Below are 23003 nucleotides of genomic sequence, written 5' to 3'. Positions count from 1 at the left end.
GCCCACCTCCACTGATTGCAAGTGCCGCTGACATACAGAAAGCCGAGTGTACTTCAGCTAGACTGGGCTCTGCGAGAGGAGCCAAGTCTAGCCGAAGTACACTCGGCTTTCTGTATGTCAACGGCGCTCGCTCCTCTCTCAATCAGTGGAGGTGGGTGGGACTGCAGGAGGAGCCGAGCAAAGTCGAGTGTACTTCAGCTTTGTTTATCTCGGCTCCGCTCGCTCCTTTCCCTACAATCAGCGGGGGATCGGCATATAACACGCACCCACGATTTTCCCCTGATTTTAAGGGGAAAAAAGTGCGTGTTATACGCCGATAAATACGGTACATCCCCCTCCCTTTTCATCAACGATTCTATACACTATTCTGGAGAGGATCGCTCCATATTGCCCTGCAAGGCTGTTACTCATGGGCGACTTTAATGCCATTCTGGCTCCCCCCCAAACAATTTTCTATGGATTTGCTCAACTGGGCCCAGGCAATGGGAGTTGCTGAGGTCTGGAGATGGAAACATCCCACAGTCAGAGCTTACTCCTGTTTCTCCACCACATACAAATTGTCCTCTAACAGTGACCTGGTCTTTGCAAACCCGACCATGATGTCTGACCTTTTAGATGCCATGTACTTAGCCAGTGGGCTCTCAGATCACTGTCTCTTGCTCCTTAACATTCATTCCTCCTCTTCCCAAACTTCTGCCCATTGGCGTTTGGGGACTCATTGGCTCTCCCATGCTGATTTGACAAATACCATCCTGCCTCGCCTTGCAGAATACTAGGACCTCAATGCGGGGTCCTCCTCCCCAGAAGTCACTTGGGATGCCTTCAAGGCCTTTACCAGAGGGCAGTACATTTCCTCTATCGCCGGGATCCGCAGAGAACAAGCCGCTACTACGAATGCCCTGTAAGACACTGTGAAAACCCAGACAGAAACCTATGCTACTGACCCCACCGACACTCACTTTGACTCCCTTAGTGCAGCGAAGTGTGACCTGCATCTCCACCTTACTGAGGTCACCAGACTAGACCTTTACTGGAACTGACAGAGATTTTTTGAACAGGGAGACTGTAATGGTCGCCTCTTGGCGCAGCATGACCAGGCCCTGACCGTGATACCTAACATTGTGTCCCCTTTGGGAGAGTCGGTCTCTTCTCTACCAGATATTCTGGATACCTTTCGCCAATATTATAGCTCCGTCTACGCCTCAGTGCTGCGTTTGGATTTCTAGCCGGGACCTTGCGCCCTGGCTGGACCCATTGGCACTCTGCTGGCTCTCAGATGAGGAGAGGGAGACCTTGGTGAGACCGATTACCCCAGAGGAGGTTTTGAAGGCGTTCGGGTCCTTCCTTACTGGAAAATCTCTGGGCCCAGATGGCCTTCCCATGGAGTTGTACAAGACTTATGGGGATCTGCTTGCCCCTAAACTAGCCCAGCTATACTCCTAGTGTCTGGCTGATGGTGCTCTTCCGGCCTCCATGAGTCATTCACATGTGATTCTAATCCACAAAAGCACCTAAAGACCCTACTTCTTGTGACTCATATAGGCCTATTGCTTTTCTCAACGCAGATTTTAAAATCATCACCAAACTACTTACCATGAGAGTATAGCCCCTACTACTAACGGTTATTGATACTGACCAAACGGGCTTCATGGCCCATTGAGTAACCAATGTAAATTCGAGACTGTTCACGAACATACACGCACAACATCTGAATGAGGGTTCTAGGGTGGTCGCCTCCCTAGACATCGAAAAGGCCTTCGATAGTGTGGAATGACACTTTCTTTGGGAAGACCTCCATAGAATGGGGTTCCCCTTGATATTCATCAAATGACTGCAAGTACTCTACAAAAATCCCCCGTCAGCCATTAAGCTGGGGGGAGGCCTGTCACAGTCCTTCCCTCTGCAAAGAAACACTCGGCAGGGTTGCCCTCTCTCTCAAGCACTATTTGCTATCGCAATGGAACCAATTGCAGAGGCCCTTCACACCTCCCTACACATCAAGGGACTGCGTATTGGATGGCTGGAGGAGAGGGTTGCCCTTTATGCGAAAGACCTCATACTTTTCATTAACAATGCAGAACCATCTCTCAGGGGGGCTCTACAGGTCCTTAATTAAGTCTCCTCTGTTATAGGCCTAAAAGTCAACTGGACAAAGTCCCTTCTGTTCTCTATATATCCTGCAGCCTGCACCAATGCTCCTCCTGATGTTCCCCTGAAATGGGTTGAGAGCTTCATATACCTTGGGTTGGTGGTCTCCAGACCGGCTTCGGATTTCATATCTCTATATTTATCTCCGTTGTATCAAGAAGTTTGGCAAAAGCTGAAGTAACTACCCCTATCACTATTAGGACATATAAACTTGATAAAAATAAAAATCCTACCTAAATTCACTTACTTATTTCATCACTCCCTGCAATGGATACCTAAATCCTTTTTCATCCGCCTGCATCGCCTCCTTATATGGGGTCCCCAGTCCCCTCGCTACAGATGGTCCACACTGGTGCGCCTGACCTCCCAGGGAGGCCTGGCGTGTCCCAATCTTTATAAATATTTCTTGGCCACCCAGCTAGTCACCACTGCCTGGTGGCTCAATTCAAACATAACTAATCCCGCTGCCTTAGTCAAGGCGGCAGTGGTGAAATCCCTGAAATTCTTACCCTGAAATTCTTACTATTCTGCGGCCCCATATCCATGGACACCCTCCATGCGCACTACACCGCGAGCCTGGGGGACTGGTCTTAAAATTGAACGATAACCTTAACCTGCAATTTCTCCCATCATATCTATAAATTACCTGAACCCCACGCCTGGACTAAATTTAACATAAAAACAGGTAGTCTCCAACCAATCCCTGGCCCCACTCTCCAAATTGATTTCCGATTTTAACGTCCCGTAGTCCTACTTTGTTCGCTACCTCCAGTTCTCCCATGCCTTCAGCTGCCAATTCCCCCCGCTCTCCCCCCCAGGTGGTCCAGTCTGCACTGGAGGACCTCCTTAGATTGGACTGCGTGAAGAAGCCTGCCTCTCAGCTATACTCTCATTTGGTAATGACCTCCCTTCCTGCTCTGGAGAAACTTAGTAATCAGTGGTTACAAGACATCTGTCATGGTTATGCAATAGAGTTCGTCTGCTTACCTGTCTGCATGTGTTCATTTCTAGAGACCAGCCGAGCTTCACCTGACTGCTTTTATATCCTTCCTCTGGCATGGCTCCACCCTAGCTCCTATCAGACAACTCTATATTAACCTGTGCACTGCTAGCCTATCCTGCTGATCAACCTTTGTGTGTTAGCTTCCTGTTTCCTGCCGTGTGCTCTGCTACTGTTTTCCGTTACCGACTTTGGCGTGTTTTGACTATCCCTGTTTGCCTGTGACCCTGACCTTTTGGCGTGTACCCGACTATTCTTGTCTGCTTGCGGCCCCGACCTTGGCTTTGTCCCTCATCATCCCTATCCTCCTGTTGCCTACTGTGGGTGTGAGCTGGGGGACCCTGGGGGTCGCGACCTGGAGCCAGTTGTAGCCAAGTCCATCCTCACCACTCAAGGCTCTGGTGAACACCTGCTGGCTCTTAGACTCCACGCCCCAGGGAATCTCACGCTCTAACACCGGTGGGATTTGTCCCCCGTCTGCAGCAGTCAGCCGTAGGGTCCACAACCTTGCGGTGCACCCCTAACCCTACGGTGTGCATCTGTCACCTGGGCTCTAGGTGACCTGACAACATCCCAGACTTTGACAGTGATGATTAGGACGACATATGGGACATTTCTTTTAGTTCCCTTGTCTCCCTGAGGGATTGATTGATCCAGTTCAATATGGTCTACCATGCATATTTACCCCATTCAGACTACACAAAATGAATCCTGATTCCTCCCCTGGGTGCTGGCGCTGTGGGGAGACTCATGGAGACTTTACCAATATTTTCTGGACCTGCCCGGCTATTGTTGGGTAGGGATGAGCTCAGGCGTGTTTGCATGGTCCACGTGCTGAGCCCGCCAGGAAGTCAGCGCAGCGCTGTGCTAATCACAGGCAGTGAGACATTGCCCCGATGTGCGGCTGCAGAGATCGGGCAATGTCTCACTGCCTGTGATTAGTGCAGCGCTGCGCCAACTTCCTGGCGGGCTCAGCACGTGGACCATGCGAAGACGCCTGAGCTCATCCCTATTGTTGGGTACTGAAAAGAGGTATTGACATTTATAACCCAGGTCACCACCATACCATTACAACCTTCTATGCCAATTTGTATGCTGGGCTTGATAGAACAAATGATCCCCACAGTAGCAGGACGCACTCTGATTAGGTTGCTTCTTTTCTATGCCCACAAGGCCATTGCTCTCAGTTGGTGCAAACCTACCCACCCTTCTCTTTGGAAACCACTAGTCAACAACAGCTTACCCCTCTACAAAGATACGTATGCTAATAGAGACTGCCCTCAAAAATACGACAAGGTCTGGTCCAAGTGGCTGGTGGAAGCTTCCGATGTACTCTGAAGTTAACTTTGCATTTAAGATACTCCTTACCCAGTGCAAGTCATATACTGCTGAAAAATTTGATATCTTGTTTCGGTTTATGCATTTAAGGCCTGTGCTGAACTTTCACCTCAGGAGCCAGCCTGTTGCAATTATTATGATGACCCATGCCATCTGTTTGATCTTGTATAACTGAATACCAGATAACGTGTCCCTTGCAAGGGCCACCTTCCTATACCCTTCATAACCAATGTATGTTGTGTTATCTGTATTTTGTGTTATCGAAACCAATAAACAGATAAAAAAAAAGAGAGAGAGGATGGGAACCCTTCATAATGGGCAAAATAAGTGTGCAGACCTGGGAACTTAGTGCAGGGATGTGGGAACCCCTCAGAATGAGCAGAGCAGGTGTGCAAACCTATGAACTTTGTCCTGGGATGGAGGGAGCTCCTCCTAATGATCTGGTAACTCAGCATTGAGAATTCACCATTAAAGGGTAGGCTCCCAGTTGTGAAAAGAATCCTGTACCAATGGTTTCCGTTAATAATTTCACAGTGGCCTTAATCCACTTAACCCCTAACCAAATGACACTTAGTTTGCTCAATGCATGGGGTATCATAAACAACTCAGTGCCGCTGATCTCTGGTGGCCTCTTTACAGCCACTTTATCTCTACATGTCCTGCACCAATGGCTGTATGTATGGCATTTCTCCAAGTGGGTTTCCACTTTCCAGATGATGACAGCATTGGCTCTTGCCTGTATAATGTATGTTGAAATGTCTGCTTCTAGTGTCCAACAGAAGCCCATGTGAAAGGGTGACAGCATAGAAGCACATCTGGGAAGGAGGAACAGAGTGTTGACACCCCATAACAGGAAGTGTCTGAGCAGGGATCCTCATGGCAGGATCATCAGTTAATATTTGAATGAAATCTGCAGATATAAAAATCACATTTTAGAATCACATTAACATGTTACAGATTATATGACATTTTAGTGATCAGGTTTACATCTACTTTAAATGAAGTTGGCGTTTTTCAGCCTGCTACAGTGGAAGCGTGCACTACTTACTGTCTGTGTTCATATGGTATGTGTGTTCACCATACTCCATACTGCCACATTGTTGTAACTTTGGCCGCATTTTAATGGTCATGTCCATCAGAGTTTTCTTTTTCCTATGAATCTTTTGTTTTAAATAAATCGTTCTTTTGTTATATATATATATATTTTTTTTACATACTCCACTATGGGCATGCACTATATATCTCTTTTTTAATATTTGTGATGTTTGTGTATTTAACCGGATGGTGGTTGTGAGGGTAGTCCAGTTATTCCTAGTTCAGAGGATACAGCTGAGCATGCATTACCATCTAAAATATGATGTCAAAACCTTCTGGTGGGAGGTCCCTTTGTATGGTGTCACCTGGTGGTGGAAGTGCACTCTTTCTGACAGGAAGTGAGAACGTGGAGACACCCAGACTTGCTTTATGGAAGCTCACAGTGTCATTAATCATCACAAATTTTAATTAGGACTTTGATTTTTATCTTCACATTTTTGTGATATTATCACTGAATTATTTACATATGACCATTATATGTATTATGTTGTGTTTTAGCACAATTTTGTATAATTTGGCTTTTTGGATTTAGCGCTGCTTTATCACCATTTATATGTTTGCTGTTAGTGCAACGTTAGCAGATACGCTGCTTTTTCCTTTTGACACTTATTCCCAGCACAGATGTTATTTGTTTGTAAATGAAGTTGGCTTGGCACGTGGACCAGGTGAGCGTATTTTTCTCGTGGTTCTAATGAGTGCTTCTTCCTGCAGTTGTGTTAGAGAGATGACATTTCTCCAGGGGACAATTCCTCTCTGTCTGCTGTATCTGATATGCTGATTTTAATTAGATCCCGACCTCTTATTGATAGTCATTCCTATTGCTAATTACCAAATAGTTAGAGTTGTGGGCGCAACGTTCCCTGGGAGGAATCCGCAGGGAGAGGCGAAGCGCAAACACACACACACAGCCGCACCTATCCCTGTCACTCTAGAAACATCCAGGGGATTGGTTGCAGCTGCTGTGGACTAAATTACATTTTAATATTGTTACATTTCAGAATTTGAGGTCTGTAACTTCGTATGAATGTATAACATTGATTTCCCATTTCATTTCAGTACAGCACTAGATAGTTTTGAAGCCTTTAATTTGTCTCAGATGTTTTGGATGTAGAGGGTTTTGGCACAATCTAATATCGGAATTAAAATTTAAATTAAACAGGATAAGCAAATCCATAAATATTATAAAAGGACACAGGAAGTAAGATGAAGTTCAGGTTTTCCCCTGGTCTTCATTGTTGTCATTTGTAGGCAAGGCTGTGTGTACATAGGTGCCACTAGAATGCAATTAAGGTGCATACATGCTCGTATATGCACGTATGTGAGCGAATATGCATGTACATGCGTAAATTCTGCAAGTGCGTGTCTCTATGAACAAAGGTTTTGGGCGATAAGGCCTCTTTCACACAGGCATACGCCCGCGTGAGGGCTGTGTTTACCCACATGGGGATGCATAAGTGTTCCATACATCCCTTTGCAGGTAGTCCCTTTCAGCTGACACAGCTGCTGCTGCAAGTATGACATCTGTGCAGGTTTACAACCCTGAATGCATACTGTCTGCATTTGTGGCTCTGCACCTATATCAGTGTCAAAATAGAAGCAAACTCCAGCGGCGTGCTGTCACCGCTGACAGCAGGGGTCAAGTCCTGGGGAAAAAAGTGTGGGAACTCCCACCAAAGATCCACTCCCCCACCAAAAAAAAAATAAAAAATAGGACATCGGGGCACCTCAGGGCATGGGGCACATCAGGGCACATTACGGGGCACATAAGGGCATGGGCCACATAGCACATCGGGGCACAGGGGACACCACAGGGGGCACATTATAGGGTACATCAGGGGATCTTACTAGCCAGCATGCAGAGTAGCGCAGGAAGCGTTTGTCTGTAGTAAGTTTTCTCTCATGTCACGCAGCGCTGCTCGCTCCCTGGCGGCCCCTCCTCTCTTCTCGTCTATCCCCATTGGCTTGTGACATCATCTGGGATAGACGAGAAGAGAGGAGGGACCGCCGGGGAGTGAACAGTGCTGCATGACATGAGAGAAAAAGTACTACAGACAGGCGCTTCCTGCGCTACTCTGCATGCATCTCGACATTCGGCTTCGGGTGGCTCTAGTCGTGCAAAGGGAAGGGCTTTCCTTCTGTGAAAAAAGTGCAGGGATGCCGTTCCCATGCGTTCCTGCAGGACTCGAGCCCTGGCTGACAGGGCTTACATCTTCGCCCAGTCTTTCTTCTGGGTTCGCATGCTCCAGTCAGCTGATTGGCCATGGCACAGGGCTCTGAAGGGACAGCATGTGCATGCCGTCCCTTCAGAGCGCATGCACCGGTGACATCACGGTGCAGGTTTAGGAGATATTCACAGTACCTACAGGTAAGCCTTTTTATAGGCTGAACTGTAGGTACAAGTGCAAAAAAAAAAAAGGTTTACTTCCGCTTTACCACTCTTCCCTATCCTGAGCAAAGTTCTCTACCCTTACCACTCTTCCATGTCCTTACTAATCTTTCCTGCCCTCACTACTCTTCCTTGACCCTAAAAGTAGAACTATAGGCAATATTTTTATTTTTGATAGCACAAGGGAGGGTTTTACCCGTGTCACATTTTCTTTTCGCCATCTGTGTCCCATTGTAGAGATCTCTCTTCACTTCCTGTCCCAAAGAGGAGGCGCTAGAGGAAATCTCTGCAAATCATAGGAATTTCTTGGGGACCCTCAGGTCACCAGAACTAGTGTCCCCATTGGAAGATTTCCCCTCTTTTCTGGGGACATTTTCTTTTACTTTCAATGATAACGGTAGACAGGATAAATAGAGAAGGTGAATCTCCTTTACAGGGGCACAGACAGCAATAAAAAACTGACAGGGGTTCCAATCCCTCTCCACTCTTTCCAAAAATAAAAGTTTGCCTTTAATTATACTTTAACAATCTACTCTGTCTTACCAGTTTTTCCCCTGCCCTTGCCTCTCCAACTTCTGTCACCTCTGCACTTGCCTCCACCTAAATCCACCTGCTTGCACCATCACAGCTGCCACCATTCCCTCCTTCCCCCATCCCCAACCTTGCCTGTTCTGGAACAGGCTCACTTTTGCTAGTATTCAAACTTTTTTTGCCAAAATACTGCTGCCAGGGGGAAAGGAGTATAGGAGAGTTAGCAAAATATCCAGTGTTCATGAGGCCATAAAAACAAAACAAAAACAACCAATGTGCATGAGGCATAATGGATACGTTTCCCTAAAAATCCATAACAGATATGCGTCTGTGCTTTCATATTGTTCATGGTAACTCTAGCCTGCTCTTTATTTACGCAAAAATACCCAGGAAGTTCCTGTGGTTTCCCATCGGTTTCAAACTGACCACACCAAGCACAGAAGCACATTGCTGGCACACTCAGCTTGCATCAGAGGCACAGCTTAAAGCTTGTGGGCCCTGATGCAAAAGTTGACCTGCCCCCCCGACCACTTCCAACGTGCGTGCAGATACATCCACCGCATGCCAAGATACTCAACGTGGTTTAAGAGTTTTGAGTTTGCAGAGTTCCTCTTTACATCAGAGATCAGGGATTACCACTGTAGATTCAGAAGACAGGGATCACCACTGGCGAATCAGAGGACAGGGATAACTGGCAGGTCAATTGGCAGAGCTCCTTTCCCATGCCAGCACTCACTATATCTAGCTCCCCCTACACTACACAGGGCTGAAATCACATTCCTTTACAGACAGTCTGTCAGTCTTCACAGGGTGTATCTGGCTTTTATGTTGCCCTTCTGACCTGTGAAATTCTCTGGTCCGAACAGCAGTGTCGTTGCAGTAGGCAGCTACACCCTGTGCAGGTCATGGCTAACTGGCTGTGTTGTAAACAGGGCTCAATTCCAGTGGGAACGCATTGGGAACGGAGTTCCTGCACTTTTTCCACAACAGGAACTCAGTTCCTGTTAGCAACCGTGTCCTGCAAGACTTTGAATTATGCAAGCTGTGTGGCAGGTGCTACACCAGCAGCTGCCAACGCAGCTCGCAATAGTAAGTGCCACACACCTGACCATTCAGGCATTGCCAGTAGGGGGCCCCATGACAGCTTCCTCTTCGATCTACCTGTCAATCACAGCTAGCTGACGGGTAGATCAGGTCCCTACTACTAAGAGATTGTATTTAGTCAGACCTCTCGTGATGCGCTCTTCCCCGCTGGCCCCTCCTGATATTCTGTCTCCTCATCTCCCCCCCCCCCCCCTCAGTCTCCTGCATACTTGCTCTGTGTGTTCCGCTGAATCCCCCCTCCTCTATCTTCAGTGCCATATGATGAGAGAACCCAAAGGAGGAGCACAGCTATTCTGCTCACAGGACATGCAGGGAGAGAGGTGAGCTGAGGGAGGAACATCAGTTTGGGGTGGTAAGCTGAGCACAATACCTGGCAAAGTTTAATGCCAGGAGAGAAGTTTATGTGGAAATATGTGAAGGGTTGGAATAGCAGTGAGTGTGTGTTGGAGCCCTGCAGAGTTTGCAGCCCCCCAACCCAATATACATCTCCTAAGCAGGAACACATCACTATCTCCCCAAATATTCTGTCCAGATAATGTGCAGTTCATCTATGACCTTTCCGTTTAACCCTGTGTTATCCAAACTCTTTTTACTGAAAAGTGTAAACTCACCACATAAACACTATGTACAAAATAAAATTCCCCAATAAAGATCAGAACATGATGTTCACATTTGCCTGGAAGCACAATTGAATGAATGCTGATTATTCAGACAATTACAGTATTTATGTTTATTGAGGAAATTGGATGAAAAATACCACTTTTGAAGCGTTCGTGCATATGAGCGTATCATTTTTTATTTTTTGGTGTGGGAGTGGATCTTGGGTGGGAGTTCCCACACTTTTTTCCCCGGGACTTGACCCCTGCTTTTAAAGGAATGTCATTTCAGCCCTGCGGAGTAACAGTATAGAGTGCTGTAATGGGAAAGGAGATCAACAGCCAGGCATAGCATGCAGGGTGGAGGGGGGTGGTCAGGGGGCTTAACTTAGATTTGTGAGGGCAAAGCCCTGACACAAAATCTGGAGCCTGCAGCCCTTCAGCCGCCCCCCAAAGGAGGTTTATCGGTCAGTGTTGGCAGGTATTGGGGAAGGTCACCTCCCGGAGGTGTGTGTCTTTCTCCAGTTGTTGGGGAAGTGTGTCAGGTTGACATCCCTGGGTGTGATGGGTATAGAGATTCCCAGCTGGTGACTTTGAGACACTGAGCTGTGTCATACCTCCCCAGTGACATCGGTCCCATCCGGCTACAGGACGGCACTCTCCTCCTCTTGCCTCACTGAGCTCAGTTGCCATTCCATGTTGCCAGCACACAGCACAGACACTTCCCCATCTTGGGCTGTTCTCACCTCATGTTCCTTTCCATTCAGGAAATGGCTCACAGCTTCTTCCCAGCCAATGGGAACAGAGGGGTGTGGACTGTGGCAGGCAAAGTAGAAGCCCAGTACTGGAGAGTGGCTGTGGGTCCCTAGGGCAGATCAGAGCTGGATTTTGTGGATGATATGATAATATGACAGGGAGGCTGCAGGGGCCCCCTGGGGCTAGGGATGGGGTTGCGATTGTAACCCCTTATGCTACACCCATGGCTTGCATCCTTGAGAGCCCTGCATGGCATGTTTGTATCTACTGTATTCAGATTTGCAGCCATTCCCCATTCTGCCCTTCTGTATTTACTGACAGCGCAACCCAGAAGCGTTGTATACAGTTTGTGTGTGGCCTCATACTATGAATGCCTGCTTGCATTATAGACCTGCTCCTTGCTATGGGGGGGGGGGGCTGAGTAAAGCAAGGCGATGTGGTGAAGTGGCTACTGGAAAATAAAAAATGTAAATAAATACAATTATATTAAAACACTATTTGCTGTCTTACTCTTGCTTGTTATGGTAAGGTGTACACAAATCCTTCAAAGCTACAGGGCCTTGCAAAAGTATTCACCCCCTTGGCTTTTTACCTATTTTGTTACTTTACAGCCTTTAGTTCAATTTTTTTTAATCTGAATTATATGTGATGGATCAGAACACAATAGGCTAAGCTGGTGAAGTAAAATGAGAAAAATATATACATAAAACCATTTTTCAGAAATAAAAAAAACTGATAATTGGCATGTGTGTATGTATTCACCCCCTTTGTTATGAAATGATGTCCACCTGTGTGCAATCTGAGCATTACATGATCTGTCTTTACATATACACACCTTTTTGAAAGGCCCCAGAGGCTGCAACACTTAAGTAAGAGGCACCACTAACCAAACACTGCCATGAAGACCAAGGAACTCTCCAAACAAGTAAAGGGACAATGTTTTTGAGAAGTAAAAGTACAAGGTTATAAATAAAATAAAAAAATATATAATAATATACAAATCTTTGATGATCCCTAGGAGCACCAACAAATCTATCATAACCAAATGGAAAGAACATGGCACAACAGCAAACCTTCCAAAAGATAGCTACATACTAAAACTCACAGACCGGGCAAGGATAGCATCAGAGAGGCAGCACAGAGACCTAAGGTAACCCTGGAGGAGCTCCAGAGTTCCACAGCAGAGATTGGAGTATCTGTACATAGGATGACAATAAGCCATACGCTCCATAGAATTGGGCTTTATGGCAGAGTGGCCAGAAGAAAGCCATTACTTTCAGCCAAAAACGAAATGCCACATTTTGAGTTTGCGAAAAGGCATGTGGGAGACTCCCAAAATGTATGGAAGAAGGTGCTCTGGTCTGACTAAAATTTAACTTTTTGGCCATCAAAGAAAACACTATGTGTGGCACAAACCCATCACATCATCCAAAGAACACCATCCCATCAGAGAAACATGGTGGTGGCAGCATCATTCTGTGGGGATGTTTTTTAGTAGTCGGGACTGGGAAACTGGTCAGAGTTGAGGGAAGGGTGGATGGTGCTTAATATAGGGATATTCTTGAGGAAAACCTGTACCCCTTTGTGTGTGGTTTGAGGCTAGGACGGAGGTTCACTTTCCAGCAGGACAATGACCCCAATCACACTGCTAAAACAATGCTTGAGTGGTTTAAGGGAAAACATGTAAATGTGTTGGAAGGGCCTAGTCAAAGTCCAGACCTCAATCCAATAGAAAATCTGTAGACTTAAAGATTGCTGTTTACAAGCACAAACCATCCAACTTGAAGGAGCTAGAGCAGTTTTGCCAGGAGGAATGGGCAAAAATCCCAGTGGTAAGATGTGGCAAGCTCATAGAGACTTATCCATAGCGACTTGGATCTGTGCTAGCCACAAAAGGTCGCTCTACAAAATATTGACTTCGGGGGGGGGGGGGGGGGGGCATGTTCTGTAAATTAAATGATGCAAATCCTTAAACAATCCATGTTAATTCCATGTTCTGTGTCAACAAAAACACAAAAAATGCCAAGGGGGGGGTGAATATTTTGCAAGGCACTGTAAACTCCAGGCACACAATTTTTATTTATATACATTCCTCAATGGCCACAAAAGATACACATTGAACTTTGTTAACACCAAATGCCTTTGTAAATCTAGATATTACCCTGTAAAAAGCAGTGGTGGCATCATCACTGTGCTATACATAACCTGTCCAGAGAGCAGGGCTGTGAGAGAGGCCCAGCAGGCTCCACCCACTATAGGCTGCCTACAGAAAGATACAGGAGGGGTGCAGACAAGACCAGTCATCCTACACAAATAAAGAGCAGCAGTGACCGTTCGTTATTTCAGGAAGCTCCTGCACAGAGGCAAAGCACACCAAGATTCAAAGTAAAATACACAGGACCCTTGTGTTCAGATAAAAAATTCTAATCCCAGAGTTTTTATTCCAAGACATTTTCAAAATATTTTTAATGTTGCTGCTTCATTAGAATAAGCCCTAGTGATCCTGTCATTGAGATCCTTGTGCAGGCACTTCCTGATACAGGGTGACAAAGTTGTTTTTCCACCTCCAAACTGTGCTCCTGCATGGTTACCCTGTCACATGGGCTTCCAATGGAATCTACAAGTGGCTTTATCAGCACACATTTCACACGCACTGTTATCATCAGGCGACATGACCTGAGAAATGCAATGCAGCCATCACTGGGCAGCTTGTGGCTGCAGGAGATGATTAATAGCATTTTAGCCTGTCAGCTCCTCCCACCAGCCATGATCTGTCTGCATTTCATAGATGACATTACTGAGCCTAAAATAAGATATGTAAACAGAAAATTTATTTATAACTTTCATTAGCATGTTGAATGAGGGGCGAGAGAGGGACCCAGTCAAGGCAGAATACATGCAGATTAAACGTTGGCTTTAATATTACACCAGATTCGCAATCATTACCTTGAGTGGAGAGCTGCAATAAACAAAAAAAAAAAAAAAAAAAACATCCAGCACTGTGCAGGTCATTTACACTTTTATTAGACCGCAACATTAGTAAATCAGCATTTTCCCTCAACAATTCAATAGTGTTCCATTAAACAACAAAGATCAATGATGAACTACATGAGATACAGGCCACAATCCTGCCCTAACCCCTGGTTCATTCCACCTAAAACTGGCATTTCAGTTACAGGTCTATGCTGGTAGCTGCAACCAATCATTGGCTTTTTCTGATTTTCAAGGACTGCAAAAGTGAGATCCCCCCACGAGATTTGTCAGCTCTTTTCCACCTCCTATGATTCTCATTTCTCTTTTGGAATGCGCCATAATGTAAAACACATGAAAAATCCAATGGGGAACTTGTAATGGCCATTGTTGGCAAGAGCATCTGTGATATCAGGACCGAAAAAAAAAAAATCATTGCCCGAGTCCCAAAGAGATATATGAAGCTAAAGGGGTGATTTAAAAAGTCTGTCCCTTGCCCATCCAAAACAATGTGAGGGGTATGTTTATACCCCACCCGTGACCACCGGATAACCACCTCTACAGCGCTACCCCGCAACTTCTTGTTCTGTGGCTGCCACTGCAAAATTCCTACCTGATGCCTGCGCATGCGACCTCCCCCCAGTGGTTTAGCTCTCAAGACAAGCAGCCAATAGTACACAAGAAAGGAAAAAATAAATAAAAAGGGGGGGGGGGGGCGACATTAATACTCCCTTAAAGCTCCAAAAAATAGATGGGTATTTTGCACCCTCAGACACAGAGGAAAGAAACAGCGGGGGACCATCATAAAGGTGCACATTGAGCAGTTAAGAGTGGGCAAGGTGACAGGTTCTCTCTAACTGCGTATACTAAAAAATGAATTATAGGTTATGTTAGGCACTGGCTGCTAAAGTCACTCCCTTTACCATTGTACCTGCAGGAAATATGTTACAGAGTTCCTGCTGCCAACATAAAGAATTGTAGGTAGGGGCCGGTGACATCACATACAAGATGGAGGTGTCCAGCAGCAATCTCAGGGTTTTTAGATTTTACAGATAAAGAACATGCATAAAATGCACATAATCTTATGGGAACATTTTTGTTGATATGGTCTAGCAAAAGGATCTATTTAAGTGGCCTGTGCAGGACAAAACCAATGGGCTCCTGCTTGTAAAGTGCTAAAGAAGGCATCTAAAATATTTAACTTTCCAGATTGTGGGGGGGAAAAAAACAAACAAACACCAAACCAACTAACACATCTCAGCATTCTCTGCCAGTGATAAAGCATGCAGGTTCTTTTCTTGTGGTTTCTAGACACCTAGGGGGCAGCAAGTTGCCTACTCTAAATACTTACAAATCAGGCTGTGGTGGGCCCCATAATGCTTGGATAACAAAGCTTGTCAAGGATGTTATGCAACATTACAAACTACAATTAGCAAAAATAAAATATTTTACAGTTTATTCTGATCATCTATGAAGGTTTTCATTTATCCAGGTCATGGTGCACCTAGTAGTAGTTAATTACAATCAACTGGACTTGTTCTGTATTGTTGAAAATGCTTTGTAGTTATCCAAGCCACTTCTTCAGTTCAAACAAGTGTCAGAATATGCCCCAACATTTATATCCACACAGGAAGCACAGGCATTAATCACCATGGAATGTGTCAAGGCAGATGTTGATTGTCTAAGAACAGAATGGAAAGTTGTGGTACCACTCAGTTCTAGTTACAAAATCACATCCTTGGTGTCAAAGACTATATGTGCGAATAGAAGTACTGGGTTCTGTCTTTTGAATTGAAGAAGTGGCTTGGAGAAGCTAAAAAAAAAAAAAAAAAAAAACTAAAAAAAAAAACTTCAACAGTACAGAACCAGTCCACATGTTTGTGTCTAAATACTGCTAGCTATTCTGGGCATTTAGATCACTGAGAACATGGGATTTAGAAAGTGTGCAAAACTTTCCCATACTCTTCTCAGCTAGGACGATTGCCCTTTAGAGCTACAATGCCATACATGCACAGTAAGGTCATTTTTCCTGAGTTAGATTCATATTTGCCCCTTTAAAGTTTTTTTTCTTCTCCTGAGCACCCCGATCGGAGAGTTCCTTAGAGTTCGTCGCTGTTTTACACCAGAATAGAAGATGAGGCGGAACAGGGCCAAGGGGGCCATAAAACAAGCAAGGGCGCAGTCTGAGCAGCAATAATGCTCCCACCAAAACAGCTAAGGTCAAAGTGCAAGTGCCTCGTGTGGCTTACTGATGCTGTGATGGAGAAATTATTTGGTCCAACAGTTCCTCTGTGCTGTACAACTGGGATGCACAGTGGGTGAAACAACTGTACATCAATCCTTTGGTGTTGCAGGGGTTAGTGCTGGTTTCAAAAAACAAAACAGATAAGCGCTACATCATTAAAACGCAGATGGTTGTAACGTAACATATACCGCCGTCTTGTCTCAGCTGCGCACAGGATGGTGACAGTCACAAACACAAGAGGATTGTGGGTAAGAGGCTTTATCCCCTGTGTGAGGTCAGGACTCATATCGAAAGTCTCCAGGTAAGGGTAGAGCTGTGCCAACTCTTTGTTCCTTCGCATCACGCAGCAGTCGGCATGTTAGGCATGTCCGGCTTCAAATATTTCTGGGGCGCACCTATAAAAATACAATATATACTGAAATTCCTGGAAAGTTCTAGAAAAACTAAATTTGTAATAGCACATAAATACATGTTAGTGTGTAATTGTGGTGGGACATTAGAGTGTATTCTCCTCTGGTGCAGAAACTGATGAATAGCTCTGTGTTCTTTGTTCAGTAATGAGGAATATACCAGGGCTATATACATGTAGAATAATAACTATAATTAAATAATAATAAGACTGTAGTGGAGATAATGTAGTGTAAGCTCCTCTGGTGCAGAAACTGATGCAGCTGGCTCAGTGTACAGCACTGAAGAATACAACAGAGCTATTTTATATAAAATATAATATTATTATTATTAATAATACCAATAATAACAAACAGAAATTAGGTACATGTCAAAATTATATAAAATGTCTAATCTAAATTATTATTCTAAATAATAATGTGTCTTTAGTTGGTATAATAGAGTGTAAGCTCCTCTGGTGCAAAAATGGATGTGACTGACTCCGTGTTCTCTGTACCACACTGCAGAATACCTCAGAGCTATATAAAATTCTAATAAGAATCAATGTGACTGTGCTGGGGATACTAGAGTGTAAGCTCCTCTGGTGCAGGCATTGATGTGATTGACTCAGTGTCCTATGTAAAGCACTGCTGGATATGTCAGAGCTATATAAATGAATAATAGTGTGTGATGGTGGTGGGACATTCTAATTCTATGTAAGCGCCCGATTTCTACGCCATGATATTGCTGATTCTCCCGTATCCCCCACTCCTCCCTTCTCTGTTGGAAATCCTTCACCCCAAACCTGAACAGAATACACACTGGGTTATTTGTTTGCAGGTTCGGTCTTGATGGCTCTGTGCTGTTTGCTAGAGTTTGGTGCCGGTTTGTTGAGGTCCTCCCCGCTCAGCAATGCTCGGATCTCAGATGGGATTTTACCTTGGTCCATCACTGTACACCACTGCTTATACTAGAAGACAGAAGACGAGAGAGGAGGAGACGAGAGAGGAGGAGACAATTACTGGAGAAAACTGTCACAATTATATTTCCCATGATTGGTATGTTTCAACCACTTTATGTCCAGGGCAATTTTTAAATTTTTATTATTTTTTTTCTAAAACCCCACACATTATCTTTTGTCTGAAAGGCCCTGTAGAATAAAAATGGTGGAGGTTGTAACTTTATGTTGCAAGATTTGTGCAGCGGATTATCAAAACTTAAAATTCAGGAAATACAAACTTTAATTTAGTGTACACAAGCTCAAAAACCAATTTTTGTTAAAATATAAAAGATGGGGTTGGGTTGAGTAAAATAGATACCAAACATGTCAACACTCAAAATTGTGTGCTCCTGTGAAACAGCAAAAATCTACAGTACCTGAAGTTTTTAATAGGCAACAATTTAAAAGCCTGTCACTATACAAAAATATCCAGATCTAAACATAAGCTTTAATTTATATCTTAATCCTTACTTTTCTGGCAGGACACTAGGTGTAATCCTGGACTCTGACCTGTCCTTTCAGTCTCCAATCCAATTGCTGTCCAAATCTTGCCACCTTCACTTCTCTAGCATTTCCAAAATGCACTCCTGCTTACTCAATTACACCACAAAGCTATAGATTCTCTCCCTTGTTAGCTGGTCTCAACTATTGCAACTCCTCCTCGTTGGTCTACCACTACTCAGACTATCCCTCATGCAGTCCATCATGAATGGCACTTCCAACTTACCATGCCTCCACTGGCTTCTACTCATCCAAAAAAAAAAAAAAAAAAAAAAACTCAATATACTAACATACAAAGCCATCCACTGCTCTGGCCTGAGCTACATCACCAATCTGATCTCACAATATCACACAAACCATTCTCTCTGCCATTTCCACGAACTCCTCCCCTCTAGCTCCTCCTATGTTCACCTTTCAGAACATCCCTACCTCAATCTGACCGGCTGGCTATTTCCCACTCATTCTGCCTTTGGACGATCCCTGAAAACTTCTATCCTGCCACTACCCAAGAACGTCTGTTTTCCCCATCAACTCATCCCCACCCAGTTAACTTTTGTATCATTGCCCTTATCTTTTAGATTGTAAGATCGCAAGAGCAAGGCTCCCCCAAAACCTCTGGTCTTGAAAATTGTAACTGCACTGTGCAAACTGTGAGATTAATAATTGATCTCAAGGTACCAGTGTATCTGAAAGAGGAACTTCGGTCATTTATAAGAGAGGAAAAAAAAAAAAAAAAAAAAGTTACGAAGGAGCTGAATCTACAGGCATTTCTGTAGAAGCAAAGCCTTGCTAGGCAGGGGTTATACAGATTGGGAAATGCAGTGAGTTCTCAGGTACATTTAGTTTGCATCTGAGATGCTTCAAGCATTTTATGTATTCCCATTGGCTTGCATTAGGGGGGAAAAAAAATAAAAATACAAAACACAGTTCTGATATAAGCAAATTCATTGTTCACCTTGGACACAGAATATCTGGGAGACCCTATACTGCTGTCAGCAATGGAGAACACTGCAGTGCAGCAATGTATGGTCAAAATCAAGACTAATGCTCATAATTTCCAAAGGTAGTGCATGTTTAATTTCCCACATCTAAGTCGAAAAAATAAAATAAATGACAACAGTGGGAAGGCATGTAGACCCAACTGCTACAGAAAACTGCGTGTCCCAGCAAAATGTCACAAATACCCTCAATATTATGCAAAATCCCACAGGGACCTCCCTTAGTACCTTGTGGGAGTGGAAGGACACAAGTTACTTAGATACACTCTTGCAATAATGGGAGGAGCAAAGACACAAATTACTGCAGGGGAAATCTCGCCTTTGTGGGAGGAGCAGAGATGCAAGCTACTGCAGGGAAATCTCACCACTGTAGGAAAAGCAGACACACTCATTACAGCTGATTGATTCTAGGTCAACAGCTCAGCCCCGTGTCAGTCTTGTGTTCCAAAGCAGCGATGATATAAAAAGCGCACTTACCATCTCTAGCTCCTCCCTCAGAGCACATATGGCTCGCTCTCGGCTGGACACTAGCTCCTCCAGGTACTGGTAGCGCAGTTTTTTCCTAGCCCTGCACTCCCGTGCACTCTGCCGACTGCGTTCCAGCTTTGCCTTCAGGTCAATCTTAGCGGGTTTCCTCCCTCGTTTCCCAGGTTTCTTCACTTTACCACCAGATATCTGCCAGGAGAAAAAAAATAATTTATTATGACCTGGGAAAAGTGTGTGTGTGTGCGCACCGTTCAAGCTCGACAGGGAGAGGATATGTTGACAGTGCATCCACAGCTGCTGCTAGAGTGCCGACAGTGGATGGAGCCCATCCTGGCTCCTGCAAAGGTTCAAGGAAGAAAAGGGTGACCCCCTGGAAGTCGCACATCTATGGTGTCCAGGGGTGGACTGACCATTTGGCCACTCGGGCACTGCCCGAGGGCCACAAGCCACTAGGGGGCCCCATCAGGGTTGCCAGCCTCAGTAAAACCAAGGACAGCATGTAAAAATGTGTGTTTTTTTTTTTTTACATCTGTCTCTGAAATGTCCCTTACCGACATCCTTTTGGTCTAAAAATCCTAAGATTATAGCTGGCCCACCTCTTCAGTACCTTCTCAGCCAATAGAAACAGGTCTGCGTATACTGTGTGATTGTATACTGTGTGTGTGTGTACACTGTGTGGTCCCATAATCTCGGATTGCCTGGGGGCCCCATGAGTTGTCAGTCCACCCCTGATGGTGTCCTGCTATGATGAATGGAGTGGCAACCTCAGCCTTGACTCAAAACAGGCCATGCCCCCAGGCTGAGGTTCATCATAGCAGGACACCATAGATTGTAATGTAAATGTAATGTCTGCCCTTATGTTGTAAAGCGCTGAGCAAACTGTTGGCGCTATATAAAACCTGTATAATAATAATAATAATAATAATAATAATAATAATGTGTGACTTCCAGGGGTCACCCTTTTTCTTCCTAGAAAGATTTTTTACTTCACTGACAGCAGCAGACCTCTGCAGGCGTCAGGGCAAAGTAAAAGGTTTTTTTATTTAACAAGTCAATTGAATTCCAGCTATTCCCATAATCTCCTATTAGTTAGGCTTGGGAAACCACCTGACTCCGTCAGGGCCAATCATGGCTTTTAAAATTAAGATGATTGTTCATCGAATGAAACAATTTCTCAAAAGATACAGTTCTTTTATCAATACTGCTGTTATATCACCAAAAAACTGTTTGTTACGGGTGACATAAGATGAAGTCTCACCTTGTTGTCTTCCATCTTCCTGACACCACAGAGAGAACTGCAGATCGGATGAGCTGGGCCTCTAGAAGACGCACAGAGACACCCAATAAGCAGAGAGAGAATATCAGATGGGCTCTTGATGTGAGATTTTGGGGTACCCTGACACCTCTGGAAGGATCAGATAAAAGGGCCCCTGGAACTCTTAGGTCACAAGCTTGTCTCCTGGAACCTGTATGGGCTGTTGAAGTGGAAGTCTGCCTCTGCACTTCTAGAGCTGGGCCCTTGGATTTGGCTACCAGGAAACTCTTGTAGACCCTTCAACCCAATGAAGTGGATCCAAGGACTTACTCCTGGCAGAGGGACCCGATGATGGGCTTCCTGGCACTTATGACCACCACACCAGTTTTTGGCACCTTAGGTGAGATAAGGACTGTTCAATTAAATATGCTTCTGGTGCCTCTGGTGGACCCTTGGATCTGACGACTTGGCCCTGGCACCCTTTGTGGACCCTTAGATCTGATAACTGGCTACTGTGACCTCTGGTGTCCCCTAGGTTGACATGAGAGGCCCTCGGATCAGATGGCTGGCCCCTGAATACCTCATTCCTGATTCAGATGAGAGGCCTCTGTATACAATGACTAGGCTGCCCCTCTAGATCCCCTGGAAAGTCCCTAGAACTGAACACAAGGCCTCCGGAAGGACTGTTTATAAAGCTCCAGTCTCTGAATAAGCAGTCAAGCCCTTTCTTCGGACACCAGGCAGCTCCAAAGAAGACCAGCAGGGAAGAGCTGACTTTGTTTACAATCTTTCAGCTTGCTCTTTTAAAGGCTCATCGCACAGGAAGTAACAAGACACGATGGGAAATGTAGTCTCCCTCTGCTCCCAACGCTGTAGACTGGCGCCGCCTTCCAACTACAACCCCCAGCAGCCATTGCGGCTCTCTTCCTGCGTCATCCAACTCAGAGCGGGGACTGCTGGGTAAACCAGTCTGGACAGGATCCAGGGGGCTGGGTGTCTAGAACCTCACACTACATGTCCCGGCATTCCGCGCGGCCTTCGGAACTCATACTTAGTATAGTAAGCGCTTCTCTGCGGAGCGGCCATATTATTGAAGAACAACAGTCATATTATTCATTGTAGTGGATATAAGAAAATGGCGCCCATAGACAGATACAGCTTTAAAAGATACATCGAGCTCATGTGAAGGGAAAATGATGCAGCTGCTGCACAGGTGATACAATGTAACAGGGAAAGGAATGTCAGCGGTAAAAGTTATGTAACAGTATAAAGAGTGAATGTACTCAGCTGGACACAAAAGGCTGCAGGTGAAGGACGAAAAATTCCAGCATAGACGCCAACTAGGATTAGGGTGGACCTGTGCCAGTGTGCCTCCTCACAGCTGCAAAGATGCCTTCCTCAGCAATTGTCTTTTGGGGCTGCAAAGGCAGAACTTTTATTTTTTTACATTTTAACCCCCTTGTCAGTTCTTTACCATCTGTGTCCTATTAACCACTTCAATACAGGGCACTTATACCCCCTTCCTGCCCAGACCAATGTTCAGCTTTCAGCGCTCTCACACTTTGAATGACAATTACCCAGTCATGCCATACTGTACCTAAACAACATTTTTATCATTTTTTTGTCACACAAATAGAGCTTTTTTTTTTTTTTTTAATCAGCATTGGGTTTTTAATTTTTTTTTTGGCGATATAGGCGAAAAAAGAGCAAAAATATTGAAAAACAACAAATGCTTTTTTTTTTTTTTTTTTTAGTTGCTATTATAAAACTTTGCAAATAAGCCATTTTTCTTCATAAATGTGGGCAAAAATTTATACTGCTACATATCTTTGGTAAAATAGGCTCTGTTTCCACTATTGAAACCCCAAAGTCACGCGATTTACAGTGCGACTTTGCAATGCGATTTTTGATGCGATGTCATGCGACTGGTGAAAACCACGTGAGAACAAGTCGCACCGAAGTTGGAAACAAAGTAGTGCAAAAACCTTTTTTGGAGTCGCTGCGACTTGAGTCACACCAATTAGAATGGGGACCGTTGAAATACATGGGTTTTGACTTGTCATGCGTCAAGTCTCACAATGCGCAGTCGCGGAAACAGAGCCTAAAGCCGCGTACACACGATCAGATTGTTGGAAGGGGATTGTCGGTTCACAGACTGTTGGCCTAAAATCTGACCATTAGTACGCTCCTTTTGACAATTGTTGTCC

At 44.8% G+C, this 23003-nt stretch overlaps 1 protein-coding gene across 1 annotated transcript; it reads right to left on the bottom strand.

Annotated features, from left to right (window-relative positions):
- Positions 1-13956: 13956 nt before the first annotated feature.
- CREBL2 (cAMP responsive element binding protein like 2) lies at positions 13957-21630 on the bottom strand. Its single transcript, XM_077468816.1, has 4 exons — positions 20800-21630; positions 19533-19730; positions 17379-17526; positions 13957-16564 (listed from the first exon to the last, which is right to left on the bottom strand). The coding sequence occupies exons 1-3, from the start codon at positions 20812-20814 to the stop codon at positions 17383-17385; spliced, it is 357 nt and encodes a 118-aa protein (XP_077324942.1). The 5' UTR covers positions 20815-21630; the 3' UTR covers positions 13957-16564; positions 17379-17382.
- Positions 21631-23003: the final 1373 nt, after the last annotated feature.

Source organism: Lithobates pipiens, unplaced genomic scaffold, assembly GCF_037356315.1.
Source record: "Lithobates pipiens isolate NorthernLeopardFrog02 unplaced genomic scaffold, aLitPip1_a1.2 Scaffold_8, whole genome shotgun sequence".
Taxonomy (NCBI): Eukaryota; Metazoa; Chordata; class Amphibia; order Anura; family Ranidae; genus Lithobates; species Lithobates pipiens.
The sequence above is the reverse complement of the archived record's forward strand: the minus strand, read 5'-3'. Positions and strand labels throughout refer to the sequence as shown.

Excerpts from the sequence above, each read along its gene's own strand:
- CREBL2 (XM_077468816.1), bottom strand. Across the intron at positions 17,527-19,532 it reads TGAGGGAGGAGCTAGAGATG|TATAAGCAGTGGTGTACAGT; the intron begins GTAAGTGCGCTT and ends TCTGTCTTCTAG.